Genomic DNA, 13974 nt, shown 5'->3' with positions numbered 1-13974 from the left:
ACTGCTGTTGTCTTTCAGGCCTTACCTGTTTGTAACCATCTCTGACCTGACCCGATCCTTCATTTCTTACAAACAAACACGGCCCTGTTTCCAGGTTCCCTTTGATTGTTTTCAAGCTCAAAAACTGAAGAAACCGGCGTTTGGATGGAGCATGTGAATATTTTTTGTTTGGCGTATATCTGGAAATAAAAGTGTGCGCTCTCACATTGATCATTTTCTTTGCTTTGCTCGTGTTTCAGGTGCAAAATCTGAGGGAAGCAAGAAAATTCATATTTTGGACGTGATGGTCATCTGTTAACGACTGTGTTTTAAGGTGGACATAAAAAAGATCCATCAGAGAAAGAACCACAAAAATACAGTTGCTGTTTAGTTCAGTCGATCGATTAGGAATTCTCAGTCTGATCTCATAACTTAATATAAGTTTATAATGTATAATAATGTGTTAAAATTAGAAAATAATTCAATTTTCAAGTGCTTTGAGGGGTCAGTGAGACTAGAAAAACTTATTATTTCCAGTTATAAAAATATGTATAAAGTATAAATTATAAGAATATTAAAAGTCAATGTGAGCACAGAAAAGAAGTTCAATTATAAGATGTCAAAATTATGCAAAAAGCATCTGAAATGTGAGAAAAACTTTCAATTCTAGATTCTGAGAACATTAAATATTAGAGAAAAATGTCAAAATTATGACAAGAAAAAAGTTCAGTTTAACATAAAAAAACTACAAAGTTATCATTATTTGTCTTAAAATGTCTAAATTATGAAACTTTGTAAAAGATTGTTTTGAAATTGAGAATAAATTAAAGATGAGAAAATAATGAGAAAATTCTTTTTTTAAAAAGTGAAAACATAAAAATTCTGTTTTTCAAAATAAGATGTGAGTATTACGTAAAAGCATGATGAGATTAAAAAGTAAATCAAAAGATAGTTTAAAAAATATAATGACACATTTACATTAGATGAAAATGATGAGATGTTAAAAGTGAAGAATTTCACCATTAAAAACGATAAAACCAAAATGAAGCTGAGAAGTGAAACAGTAAATAATGTTAAGAATATTACAAACATTTAATAAAAACATTAAAAAGTCAAAATTGAGATAAATGTAAGTAAAAGGTCAAATAAATCATTTCATTGTGATTTAATTTTGTCTTCATTACTTTAGGAAAACTAAACGATCCTTGATTTACCTGCAGGTTAACACACCTGGAGTTCTGCTTTTTGATGCGACACCTGGCAGCCAATCAGAGGACAGCGTTTCCTCAGGCAGCGTCTTGTCTTTGTTGTGTGTTTGGAGTCTGAACCGTGCTCTCCGTTCAAACTGACAGCTCCACAGCTCAGCCTGCAGTTTCTAATAAAAACAACCAGAATCTGTCTTTAAATTATTCACACAGTGAATAATAATAAAACTAATAATTATCATTAGTTTTCAAAATGCTTCAAGGATCTGAACAGCAAACAGAATATCAGTTTGTTTATGTTTACAGTCCTGTTCTATTTATATTGCATTTACTTGAATCTTAATTGGCTTCTATTCTTTCTCATATTTACACAAGTGAAAAATAACAAAATGATAAACAATATAAATACGTCTGTAGGTTCTCAGCCACTGAGGATAGGGTCAGCCCAAATACACTCGGAGTCCTGAGCTGTTGAGGTCACCTGAGGAAATGCTTGTCGTGTCCTGAGAGCCGATGTGCTAAGCGACCAATCCCGTTCAGTGATGGTGGATCACAGTGGACACTTGACCTCCTTCACTCCTCTCTCAAACTGCAAAATGTGAACGCTGGCTTCCTCCTTTAAATGCAGCTGTACAGCTGAATCATCAACCCGCGCTCACATCTTGCCTCAGGTGACCTCAGCATGATGGTAGGGTGGACGCTCAACAGGTCACCCTCAGGGAAACCTTGAAGGGCAGGGAACCGACGAGGGGTTAAACACCCGGGAAACACAGCCAGTTATCTTAGAACTGAAGAGGCCTCTTGGATGAAAAGCAGAGTCTTCATGAACATGTCTAAAGACTAAAATATTAATACAAAAGCACAACAAACTAAGGTAATTGAATAAAGTATAAGAAAGAAAGGAATGGTACAATAAATGAAAGATTATTAAAATCCAGCCTCTTCTATTAGATCTTATAGTTTGAGTTCATACATTTTCCAGTTTTACTTTGAATCTTTATATTTATAGTTAGTTATTCTATTTTTATGAGTTTGTGTCAGTGTCATTTTACATTTTTGTTATTTCAAAAGAATTTTATCTATTTTTTTAATGTTTTGATGATGAGTTTGTCCAATTTACTATCTGATTTTTTTAAAAAGTCTATTATATATTTTCCTTTTCCTACCGACTTAGCTTTACATTATTACAATTACATTATTATTATTATTACAAATAATGGTTTTATTATTTTATTTAATCTGCACTTTTCATAGTTACCATTATAGACAGTTTTTTCTTATTTATTTAAACCTTTTCACTTGTACTATTTTAACCGCCTGAAAACGCACTTTTTTCCTATTTTTACATTAAACTCTTAGCGGTTTAATTACGCATGCTCTGTTCTGTTTTCTTACCGTTAGCAGTCGCTCACTGACGGTGTTCTTAATGTAGTTCTGTGGATAACAACAGGCTCTTATTCTGAAGGCAGCGGTGTTGTTCCGGAAGTGAAGTGTTGCAGGAACCGTTTTCTCTTTTTTCTCTTGCCGACGGTTGAAAGTCCAAACAGGTTCCGCTCGCGGCTCCATTGCGCCCACCTTGCGGCTCCGTGTGGTCCGGTTCGGGTTCGGATTCCGTTGGTTCGTCGGGATGTCCGGTTTAAGCAGCAAAGCTCTCCACGAGCAGCTCTCCGTCATCATGGCCGCGCTGACCAAAGCGGCGGTGGCGGAGATCTGCGAGGTGGTGGATGAAGGCTATGCGGTGCTGCAACTGGAGATCACCCGGAGCCACAAGGAGAACGAGGACCTGAAGAAGAAGCTACACCTCATCGAGTCAATCGTGGTGCGGGGGAGCAGCGGGGGAGGAGGAGGAGGGGAGGCTGCGGATGCGGAGGGACCGGAGGTCTCACCGGCGGCGGAGGCTACGCAGCAGTCGGGAACAACGCAGCAGCAGCGGGAAGGTGACGGACGAGGAGCTGGAGCGGTGCGGGAGGAGGTGAGCACTCCGCCGGTCTGAATCAACCTGAAGCCCGGGAACAGGCCGACGTCAGAGAGCAACAATAACAATGATAACAACCGCAGGTTGGAGCCGGAAGTGTAATACAGTCAGCTCACAAAACGGAATAAATAACATTTTGTCTGAATGACATAATTACCTAAGAAATGTCCCGGAAACTTTCTAATAGAAACACGTGTATGTAATCACAAATATATGTATTTGTTATAAACAATAATGACTAATAAAATGAACTGAATCAATCTGCAATCAGTATTCAAAACAATTCAGATGATCGTTTAATTTATTGATATTGTGTGCCAATGCTTAAATATTTAACTCAATGTTTTATCTAATCTGACAATAAATGGAAGATATTTACAACGTGTGGCCTTTTTAAATCGCCCAAGATCTGAAAATTCTCTGAAATGAGGCTAATTTATCAAATCTGATAGTTATTAATTACTGCAGTAATAATCAGAATAGTTTTGGAAATAATTTAAAGTTAAAACTAGTTTAAAAGTTTTCATTTATTTCACTTGAATTAAAACCAAAATGTATAAACCTCGAGTTCATCCTTACAGTTAATCAGTACTTAAAAAGAATCGTTTTCCTCAGATTTAATTTCACTTTTACAAACAGGTTTATGCCATCAAATTTTCTTTTCCAAACAAAAGGAGAAAATGGTCTTATCTCTGCACATGCTCAGTGCAGCCTGATGTGTTTGTTTTGTCATCAGGCCTGAAGCTGGTTTTGTTTTAGAAACCTGAGGGCAGTTTGAGAGAGAGCATGATCGTTAACTGAAGATATGAGATACTGAAGTTTAAATTAATTTCAATGATAAGTCAGCCAATCAGGAGTCCAGAAACATTTATTCTTCTTTAGTTTGTGTTTCTATAAAAACAGTATTTTAATCGTCTCCTTTTAACGTTGTTTTTTGTGTTCTGTGGCGTCTGCAGCTTCCAGAAGTGGTGCTGATTAAAGATGAGGACTCGGACAGTAACGACGTCTTTGAGGAAGGTGAGTAAACGACCTGCAGCAAATCTTTTGTGTGTTTATTAACAATGATTAAGGTTGTGTTCATGCTCCAGAACGATTTAAAACAGAGAGAAAAAAACAGAAACTTTCTGCAGAGCTGTAGCATTACGGCTATTTACACCCAAACTTCAAAATTGAATTCCAAAGTAATAAAAAATCTGCTGCACTCGACTCTGAACGCACCACAGGGAACAAACAATCATTAGTAAAGAAACACATCAATAAATTACCAACCATCTCTATTCTAAATAAAAGCTGAGTGTAGTCGTCATGGCTACGGGTTTCTATAATGCTCTATTAGGAAAAAAAGAATTAAGGAGTGACATGTGGTCACTTCACTTCTTTCTTTCCTTTCATTTTCCTGTGTCTCCTTTAAAATGTATGACATGTATCAGTTTACACCATGCACTGCTCTGATATCAGTGTTAGATTAATGAGCTGGATTTGGCACTGTGAGAACGAGGATGGGAGTCTTTCTTTGTAAGTTAAGGCATGAGTGATTTCTTAACTTTCTAAAAATAAAAATGTCATTCTCAGGGAGAAAAATCATTAAATTAGAAAAATAAATAATACTTACAAAAAAAAGAAAAACGGCACATCATCAACAACATCAAGAATACTCCGGGCTCATCATCCACAGCTGATATTCATCTAATTTGTCCTGATGAGATCGTTCTCATTCCCAACGTGTAGCATACCGACAATTTGTCCCGAGGTGTCCCATAGGAGCGTTCCTGTGATACGTGTCGGATTGTGGATCCAATCCAACAGAATGAAGCTCCCGGTGGTAACACACGTTCCAGCCGTGTATTCCAGCCCTAAACCTAACCACAACCTTAATCTTGTTAGATGGTGTTTTCTAAAGTGATTCATGATGAGAAAGTAAAAAAAAGTGTACATGTGTAGATTCATTCCAAACAGTTCTCATGTTTCCGAAAGCGTAACATATTGTTGTATGTTAGGTTTTGGGATGAGAACGTGTTGTTCTGATGCTCAACATTTCACAGCATTGAATCTTATCATGAAAACTTTAATGATTCTTTCTTTCTTTTATGTAATTTCTTAGGTACTAAGTTAACAGCTGATGGGGTGGCGCCTGCAGCCAGAGAGGGCATCACGTCGACTCCCATCAGCCGGCGCACAAAGCGGCGCTGGCGTGAAAGCTTGGAGTCCGAGAATAGGTCATCGTCTGAGCAGCTGGCACAGAAAACATCCGACCTGACAGCAGGGACGCAGAAGACCGTGTCCGTCTACACTCTGGACTCTCCCGATCGTGAGCCGGGGGGTTCCGAGCAGCTTGACGACGAGGTCGAGATGGAACCTGGCGAATCTGCTGGGTCGTACTCGTCACAGATGGACCCCGACATTCATCTGGTTCAGGAGTGCTCGCTGGTTCCTTCGAACGCCAACAGGCCGGTTTATTTTAGCAGCGGCGCTCTGATCGAGTCTCCGTCAAACCAAGCAGACCTCGATCTGACTGTCGACCCAGGGTGGCCCAAACAGTCAAAGGGTCAAATTACTTTTACTGCGTTTCACCAAGACGGAAACACGGATGGCGACGCCTTTGGACTGAAGGTGCTCAGCGTCTCCGGCTCGACCCCCACAGACTGCCAGCTGTCCGAAGCCAGCAGCTCTGCCTTCGAGTACGAAGACGGCGGTGATGTCATGAACTTTGCCCTATACAGGGACCAGGCAGGGCGGCCGCAGCTCTGCAACGGGCAGCCGAGCGCAGGAGGCAGAGGGAAGCGTTTCGCGTGCTCCCTCTGCAACAAGACGTACGCCACGTCGCAGAACCTGGAGGTCCACATGCGCATCCACACGGGCGAGAGGCCGTTCAGCTGTGAGCAGTGCGGCAAGAAGTTCACCCAGTCGGCTCACCTGAAGTCGCACCTGAGCGTTCACACGGGCGAGCGGCCGTACGCGTGCAGGCTCTGCTCCCGGAGCTTCATCGTCAAATATAGCCTCAAGTTGCACATGAAGAAGTGTCACCCAAACGTCCCGAGCGACCCCTAAATGCTGGTTTTTACGAACATTTAAAAAACATTTATTTTGTGCTCGAGCTGCATCCATCAGCTAATATGACTATTTTTATAACTTAAATTATTACTTAAATTTATCATCTTTTATTCTTTCACTCTAACATCTCAAAACATAAGAGATCAAATCTGTCCATAGTTTATCTAACGTGCTTCACGTGTCTGTGTCACTCTGTGATTGGCCCACATGTCGTTCAGCTACTGAATCTGATGCATCTTATCTCTAAAAACTGCCTGTAAAAACCAGTTAAGATATTTTATTTATATCAGCCCTGTTGTCTTTATTTCGGGTGACGTCTCTTGTGCATAAGAAAAAGCCTGGCAGTCGCTACAGACATGAATTGGCCGTGATGGTACTGGGACTGTATATAAAAGATGGACCATGGACACTGTGCCATCACTACAGGCTCCGCTTTTTGAAACTAGAAGTGACCATATTTAGATTATAGGGTAGCGTGCAAAGTTATCAGCTAATGCAGAAGTGCCTTAACCTGCATTTTTAAGATGCCACCAGGGGGCGGTAGCTGCCTGGTCCTGTAGAAGTCTGTGTGGAAACTGCCCTGTGACCTGACCTCTGTAAAGACATCCCTAATGACTTATAGGCCCAGTCGCTCATTTTCAATGAACCCTAGTTAGTTTTCTAAATTTGGATCATTCTAAAAATTATCCAGGACATGAGTCTGCTAGACGACTCTATGAACAGGTGAAGTCACGTCAGCTACATCCATCTTGTAACACTGTCCTCGTCCTTAACTTAAAGCCTTAACAGATTTGAAATATTTCACCCCCCCATGCTGCTCTTAGTCTTCAAACTGTCAAAAGAGACTAGAACCATATTTGTAGCAGTTACCATAGCAGCCTGTAAACATCAAAACATGTTTACAGCTGCTACGGTAACTGCAGCCTGATGTCCACCTGAAGTAGCCTCCGGTGGACATCAGAGGAACTGCAATTTTTCCTTGTACTCTGAAATTTACTCCGAAATACTTTTTTTTTTTTTTTTGTTAACCCTAAAAGCTGCTTAAATTGTTACCACATCACTATGTTCAGCTCCTTTTACCTTAAATACTGACAATTTGAGTTATTTTAACAGACATGAACAGGACACGTGAGCGACACAGAAAGAAACCTTTCTAACAAGAATCATAAGACACGTTACATGTGCTCATCCATAAGCCAGGTTTGTATTGATTAATGTGTTTACATGAATCAATAGTATTACCAAGCAAATCTGTTGACATGTAGCTACATCTGCACGTGCAGCAACACCCAAACAGATAAAAAACGTCTCATTCTGAATAATTTAAACACTTATGATGTTTAGGGTTTCTAAGTTCATAATTTTCTGTTTTCTTGTTAACATTTCTGCATTTGTTGGACAAAAGAAAAAGGTTCCAGGAAGCTGTTACACACATTTTTAGGCTTTTTAGCTAAAATAAGAGCATCATGTTCATCAGTTAAAAGCTGTGCTGTTACAAAGTCTACTGCACATATTGGAAGTTGTTTCACAGAAAGTATTGTTGATACGGTTTATGTTGAATGACAGTTTGTCTAATGTTTGGGTAATAAAATGGTTAAAAAGTGTTTTGCATCTTATTTCATGTGTAAATAATAATTCGTTTGTTCAATGTAGATCAGGATTTGCAGAAACTATCAAAAGCCTTCACAACCAGGTGCAATGTTTGTGTGGTTTTTCCAGACTGTCATTGTAAATAAGAATATGATTTCATTACCTGGTTAAATAAAAGTTCACTGGCTTCAGGCACAATGTTGAGGTACAAAGTGATGCCACATGAAAGTACAGTTCAGTTTGAGTCGATATCTCTGCAACACAATACACAACGTGTCATTTCTTCAAAGTCTGACTTAATTTTCTCACATTAAAACTAATTTTTAAACAAAGTATATTTAGGTTTTTAAATCCAGAGAACTTCTCAGTACTAACCATTTCTGGCTTGAGAACCTCGTTATCGCTTGTTTTGTTTTTTCCTTCTTCTTTGGAAAAACAATTTGTAGGACTAAATATTGGCAATATTTATGGCTTTATCAGTGAGCAGGAAATTAGACTACTGGTTGATTTGGTTTGATTTTGTGATTTTATACGGAAAAGCTTGTTTTTAAAATCACATTTTCACACATGTATTTGTTTAATATAGCTTTTACTCTTAAATAATTACTATATTCATTTGCATTTGATGGTTAGACACGCTTATTAAAATGGGGACGGGGGTACCGGAGCAAAAAGGCTCTGGTAGAAAAACATCATATATTTCTTTTTTTTTTTTTCTTCTTTTTATAACGAACAAGAGACTCACAAAAACAACAAATAAAATAAATGTTAAAATGAAATATAAACGTGAGTTGATACAGGTTTCATCTCCCTAAGAAGGACAATCAAACGAGGAGTTATTGGGACGTTTTCATACCTGAAATTTGCTTGAAACAGTAAAAGGATACTTTGCACATGCGCACTGTGGATTAATTCCAGCCCCCGCCATCACTTCCTGGTCTGTATCGGAGAGCGCACATCAGGTGAGCGGCTACATTCAGGTAAGCTAACGGTGGAGTCTAAGGTCCTGCCTCGAGCCCGCGGTGTGGATTGTTCTGCTTCAGATACACGCACGCGCTGGATTGGACAATGTCCCCCGCGGCCACCTTCCACGCGCAGCTCGCCTCCATCATGGAGGTGCTGGCCAACACGGCCGTGGCGGAGATCTGCGAGCTCGTGGACAGCGGCTACTCGGTGTTGCAGCTGGAGATCTCGCGGAGTCGCAAAGAAAATGAGGTGCTGCGGAGGAAACTGCGCCTCATGGAGCTGCGGGCCGCCCGAGCGACCGCACTGCGAGCCGCGGTTACCGCCAGCGGCAGCGCGGTGCTCCACGCGAGCGGCCGCGCACGAGCCGAACTGAAGAGGAACGCGACCGCGACAGGTAACCGACCGTTAACTTCTAAATTCACAGCAACTACACTGTAAAAACGAAAGGAAAACTTTTTGACCAGAGTGCAGCATGAACTCGATTAATTGATGCGGTCAGTTTGGTAACAGTTGTTAATCATTTCCAGCTGCTTTGGTGTCAATGAAATAAACAACAGAGTACAAAAAGAAATGTTTTATGTTTATTAATTTTTCTGACTCTTTCCATTAGTTTTAGAGGTCAGTAGCACTTCTGATAGTATGAGGCGATTCCCGTGCCCTACCTGCAGAGTTTGCACAGGAAGTAAAACACCTCCAGACTGGCACATTAATACGTGCCATTGCCAGCAGTTTTGGTGTGTCTCCCAGCCCTGTCTCAAGAGCATGAAGGAGACTCTAGGAGAGCTGGACAGGGCAGTAGGAACCTTAAACCATCAGCAGAACCAGTATCTTCTCCTTTGTGTAAGGAGGAACAGAATGAGAACTGCCAGCAGGCCACTAGTGTGAATGTCTCTTACCAAGCAATCCGAAGCAGACCTTGCGTGGGTAGCCTGAGGGCCTGAGTTCCTCTTCTGTGTTTATTGCCCAGCACTGTGAAGCTTGATTGGCATCAGCCATAGAATACCTGATTTGGCAGATCCCCCGCTGGCGCCCTGTGCTTTCCACAAACGAGGGCAGGCTCACCCTGAGCACACGTGATAGACGTGAAAAGGTGTGGAGACATCGTGCCAAAATTTGGTGGTAGGTCAGTGATGGGAGGCATTGAGGGATGCACAGATGTCTACTGGCTAGCCAACGGCACCCTGACTGCTGCTAGGTAACGGGATGCAATCCTTGGACCCGCTGTCACAACCTGTACTGAAGTAGCGGGTCCTGGGTTCCTCCTGGTGCACGACAATCCCCGGCCTCATGCGATGAGTATGCAGGCGCTTCCTGGAAGATGAAGGAATTGATATCATTGACTGGTCCCACGCTCGCTGGACCCAAAACCCAGTCGAACACATCTGGCGCATTGTTTTAATCCATCCAACACCTCAGACTGTCCAGGGTTTTTAAAGAACTGATGTAGATCAATTTGCAGAAGAAAAAGGACATAAAGGACAATAAAATCGCAGCAATGCACAGAAAAAAAAATAACATTTACAGCTGTACATGATTCAGAACTTTAAACGCCGTCCTCACTCCCCTCCTGCAGGTGAGGTAGTCTTGTCCAGAGTGTCCAATCAGGCGATGCCTCAGTGCAGAGACCACAACTCACCTGCAGAGCCGAGACAGGAAACCACACAGAGTACGGTGAGTAGAAAAGGTGGGAGGAGCATTAGCGGGATTTCCTCCCTCACTCTTCATTTTTAACCTCTCTCCTCCAATTCCAGCAGCCTGCAGATGCTACCACAGCTGCTGTGATCAAAGTGGAGGACGATGACTGCGTATCCTGGTCCCAGTCTGAGCCGGACAGTAAGTATAAGAACCTGAAGAGAGCCTTTTTCTTCCTGTTTGACTCAGTGTAGTCTTTTTAGTTTGTAGCTGGCTCATACAGGACAGATCTAAACCCTATGGTGTCCAGTTTAAGCTGTGTAAGAGGCTAAAACTCTTTCTGCTTTCCTTTTATCTCCAGAAGGCTTCTGTCATAATGAAGAGGGACAGGTGGAGGCAGAAGCTGCAATCAAACAGGAAGTAGCAAACGATGGTGGCATCTCGTGGACGAGCGGGGAAGTCAGCTCTACCTCCACCTCTGTCCAGAACACCCAGAGGTCAGAAACCAGCAGTTACGACTGTTTGATATTTGAGCCACAGCTTCAGCATGGCTCCCACACCACCCAAAATCCTCTGGGAGCGGAGGCCGGCTGCTCATCGGCGTCCAATTCAGGTGGCAGCTTCACATTCCTGCACAGCAAGGTGAGTCTGTCTGCAGCAGAGCGACCTGCAGGTTTCCAGAGCAGCCAGCAGAGGGCGGTGCCTGCAGACGAGCTTCCTGTTAGGAAGGAGACGCCAGGAGAACATCGCTCCTTCATCCGGAGGGGCGGGTGGAGACAGGATGCCATCAGCAGAGCGGCAAGCCACAGAGGCGAGGATGGCGGGGGAAAGTCGTTCGTCTGTAACTGCTGCGGGAAAAAGCTCGCCTGCCTCAAGAACCTCAAAACCCACATGAGGGTCCACACCGGCGAGAAACCGTTCGTCTGTGCGCTCTGCGGTAAACGCTTCTCAGACTCCAGCAACCTCAAACGCCACCAGAGCGTCCACACGGGCGAGAAACGCTACGGCTGCGTCCACTGCGGCAAACGTTTTGCCCAGTCGGGATCGCTGAAGGTCCACATGACCGTCCACACAGACTGCAAACAGTTCAGGTGTTCGTACTGCAACAAGACATTCATATCAGGCAGCCACCTGCGGCGCCACATCACTCTCCATGCAGGAGAGAAACGGTTTGGCGCCGTGCAGTGACAGCTGGGAGAAGCAGCATTGCAGATATCTGCAGTGAGGTAGTCTCACAAACACGTGACCTACTGTAAAAATGTGTATCGTGTATGTTTGAACACAAAACAGATGTTCTTGGATCACCTGCAAACGTTTTCACGTGTTTCATTGGAACATATGGCAGCAGACAGTGTGGCCGCCGGGGATCGGCTCGATTTCAAGCCACTGCTTCCAGTTTTAATCAGACTTCGGAGTCGCTCTTAGTCTGGTCTTCTTCCCAGGTGAGGAGACACCTGGACAGATTAGGTCTTAATATTAATAATAACTTTATATAGCACTCTTCACCAGGTAAGAACTATGTACATAAAACAACACAATCGATCATACAGCACAAATCTAGTTAAAAGCCAGTCTAAATAAATGAGTCTTTAGCTGCTGTTTAAAAGAATAAATACAATCAAGGCAACGTAAAGATGGAGGCAAAGCGCTCCACATCCTGGGGGCCACCGCTCTGAGATCTGACTCCCGTGGTCTTTAAATGTGTTGGTGGGACTACCAACATCCTTTGATTAGATGATCTCAGGCTGCGAGATGGAGCGTGGTGTTCTAAAAGACCGGAGATGTCGGCAGCAGCGTCACGATGTTAGAAGTCAGCACTACGAGTTTGAACTGGAAGCCAGTATACTGAGAATTAAACTGGTGTAATGTGCTGTCTTTTTGTTAAGAGCCTTGCAGCAGCAGGTTGGCTGGGGACATCCTCAGTGTCCCCCCAGAAGAGCTGGAGGCATCTGGTTCTCTGTCTAAACTTTGACCTTTGACCCAGGTAACAGAAGGAAGGCAAGAAAGGGCTTTGTGTCCATCAGGTATTTGTCTTGGGCGTCAAGGTTGTCATGTTCAATTAAAACTCGGCTTCAGTTAACTGTGTCCATGCTTACTAACCTAAAACCAAAATGTAATCGTACTTTCAGTAGTTTCAGTCTTTGTAAAGTTGCTGAACCCAAATAAAGCCCGAGGAGCTGTTGCACTTTGCCAGTAAAAACAAAGCAAATCCACAAAATCCAAAGCTAACAGCTCTGTTTGGATAAAGAGGATGGATACTGAAGTGTGGTCACATCTGCAGAGAAAGAACTCCTCAAAAGATCCTGAACTGAACTCTATGGAAAAAGGTAACAGCCAATGAAACTTCCATGAGGGGAAAAAGACTTTTGAAGTGTAGGGGAAACGTTTTTAGTGGATGGTGGTGTTTGATTTAAACTCAAAACTGTTTTAACAAGTGAATTCAAAGTGGGCGCCACAGCCTCCTGTCTGGGCTGGGAACTCGTTTAAACTAAATCTTAAAATTTCCATTAAACATTTACATTGAAGAAAACATCCATCCCACTGTCTCATTTGAAGTTGAAGTGGTAGCAAGCTCAGGAGGGCACCTGAGACTTTTCTAGACTTCTGTTTCTCCAGCAATGGTTTCCAGCTCTTCCTGAGACGCTCCCAGGATAAATATCAAGTGCATTTCTGATTTCCTCTGGATCTATCGTCACCAATATGGGATTGGAAATCCTCCAAGGGGAGGTGCCGAGGAGGCATGCCGATTGTGTCCTGAACCTCCTCAGATGTAGGAACAGTAGATCTAGGTGGAGCTCCTCACCTCCATCTCTAAACTGCCGCCCATGTGGGCCGATGTGACGACCAGAGGTCGCCGACTGTTGAGTGAAGTTTAGATACAACAGGCCAAGTAAACAATAGTCTTTCCCTGAACTTGTATGTGAGCGATTAAAGAGACTACAGATCCTGAGATCAGCTCCAACACCTGAGCTTTCTGTGTGGCTTCCCCCAACAATCCAAAGACGTTCAGTTATTGGGGGAATCTAAAGAGCCCATAGCTGTGAATGTCAATGGTTCTCTGTGTCTCTGTGTTAGCTACGTGTCAGGTTGGTGAGCTTTCTGTGGCAGCTGGGATAGGCTCCACCCTCTGATAAGAATAAGTGGAAGAGAACCTCTACTTCCTGTTTCAAATTTCACTGGTCATGGTGTCACCGGGCAGGGACCGAAAATAATCCTTCACAAGTCTTGTGGTTTTTCAGTAGCAGGTGTTTTATACAACGTTCATGTGTGAAACTAGCCTGTGGTTGTGTGAAGGTAACAAATGTTTATGACTGTACATCGAGTTTCATTGTGACTGACGTGTAACTGAAGAAACGTGAACGAACTTCCTTTTTCTTTTTTATCATTTTTAATAAAAGCAGCTGCTAAAATCAGAGTGCTTTGTTTTTGTTTTAAACTATTCTGATCACTTGAAATTTGATCCTTTAGGCGTCTCAGTTTTAACATGACAAAAGTGGAGAGACTGAGTCAGGTTTATTTTCTTTTTCCTTCCTCTACTTCCAGGTGATAAGATGTAGGTCTGAAAAGTGAAGCCGT

The 13974-nt window shown here is 42.5% G+C and overlaps 2 protein-coding genes and 1 long non-coding RNA gene across 4 annotated transcripts; 2 read left to right on the top strand and 1 right to left on the bottom strand.

Moving 5' to 3' along the window:
• Nucleotides 1-1434: 1434 nt before the first annotated feature.
• LOC146686945 (uncharacterized) lies at nt 1435-8727 on the bottom strand. The gene is made up of 4 exons (XR_014916571.1): nt 8657-8727; nt 7964-8054; nt 2580-3183; nt 1435-1909 (listed from the first exon to the last, which is right to left on the bottom strand). It is a non-coding gene; the product is annotated as an uncharacterized LOC146686945 (long non-coding RNA).
• LOC146686946 (uncharacterized) lies at nt 2812-7814 on the top strand. The gene is made up of 3 exons (XM_085440120.1): nt 2812-3156; nt 4116-4176; nt 5261-7814. The coding sequence occupies exons 1-3, from the start codon at nt 2812-2814 to the stop codon at nt 6205-6207; spliced, it is 1353 nt and encodes a 450-aa protein (XP_085296246.1). The 3' UTR covers nt 6208-7814.
• Nucleotides 8728-8868: 141 nt separating the features above from the next.
• Nucleotides 8869-13813, top strand: LOC146686944 (uncharacterized). 2 transcript variants are annotated; one of them, XM_085440127.1, is made up of 4 exons: nt 8869-9160; nt 10340-10437; nt 10521-10599; nt 10760-13813. In XM_085440127.1, the coding sequence occupies exons 1-4, from the start codon at nt 8869-8871 to the stop codon at nt 11584-11586; spliced, it is 1296 nt and encodes a 431-aa protein (XP_085296253.1). In that variant the 3' UTR covers nt 11587-13813. The 2 variants fall into 2 exon arrangements, with proteins under 2 accessions (XP_085296253.1, XP_085296252.1); XM_085440126.1 differs by having other exon boundaries at nt 10518-10599.
• The last annotated feature ends 161 nt before the right edge of the window (nt 13814-13974 follow it).

The sequence above is a fragment of the Copadichromis virginalis genome, linkage group LG18 (genome assembly GCF_057382275.1).
Source record: "Copadichromis virginalis isolate Kocher_CV1m ecotype Utaka linkage group LG18, C_Virginalis_male_GT1.1, whole genome shotgun sequence".
Lineage (NCBI taxonomy): Eukaryota > Metazoa > Chordata > Actinopteri > Cichliformes > Cichlidae > Copadichromis > Copadichromis virginalis.
This window is presented reverse-complemented; position numbering and strand designations above follow the sequence as displayed.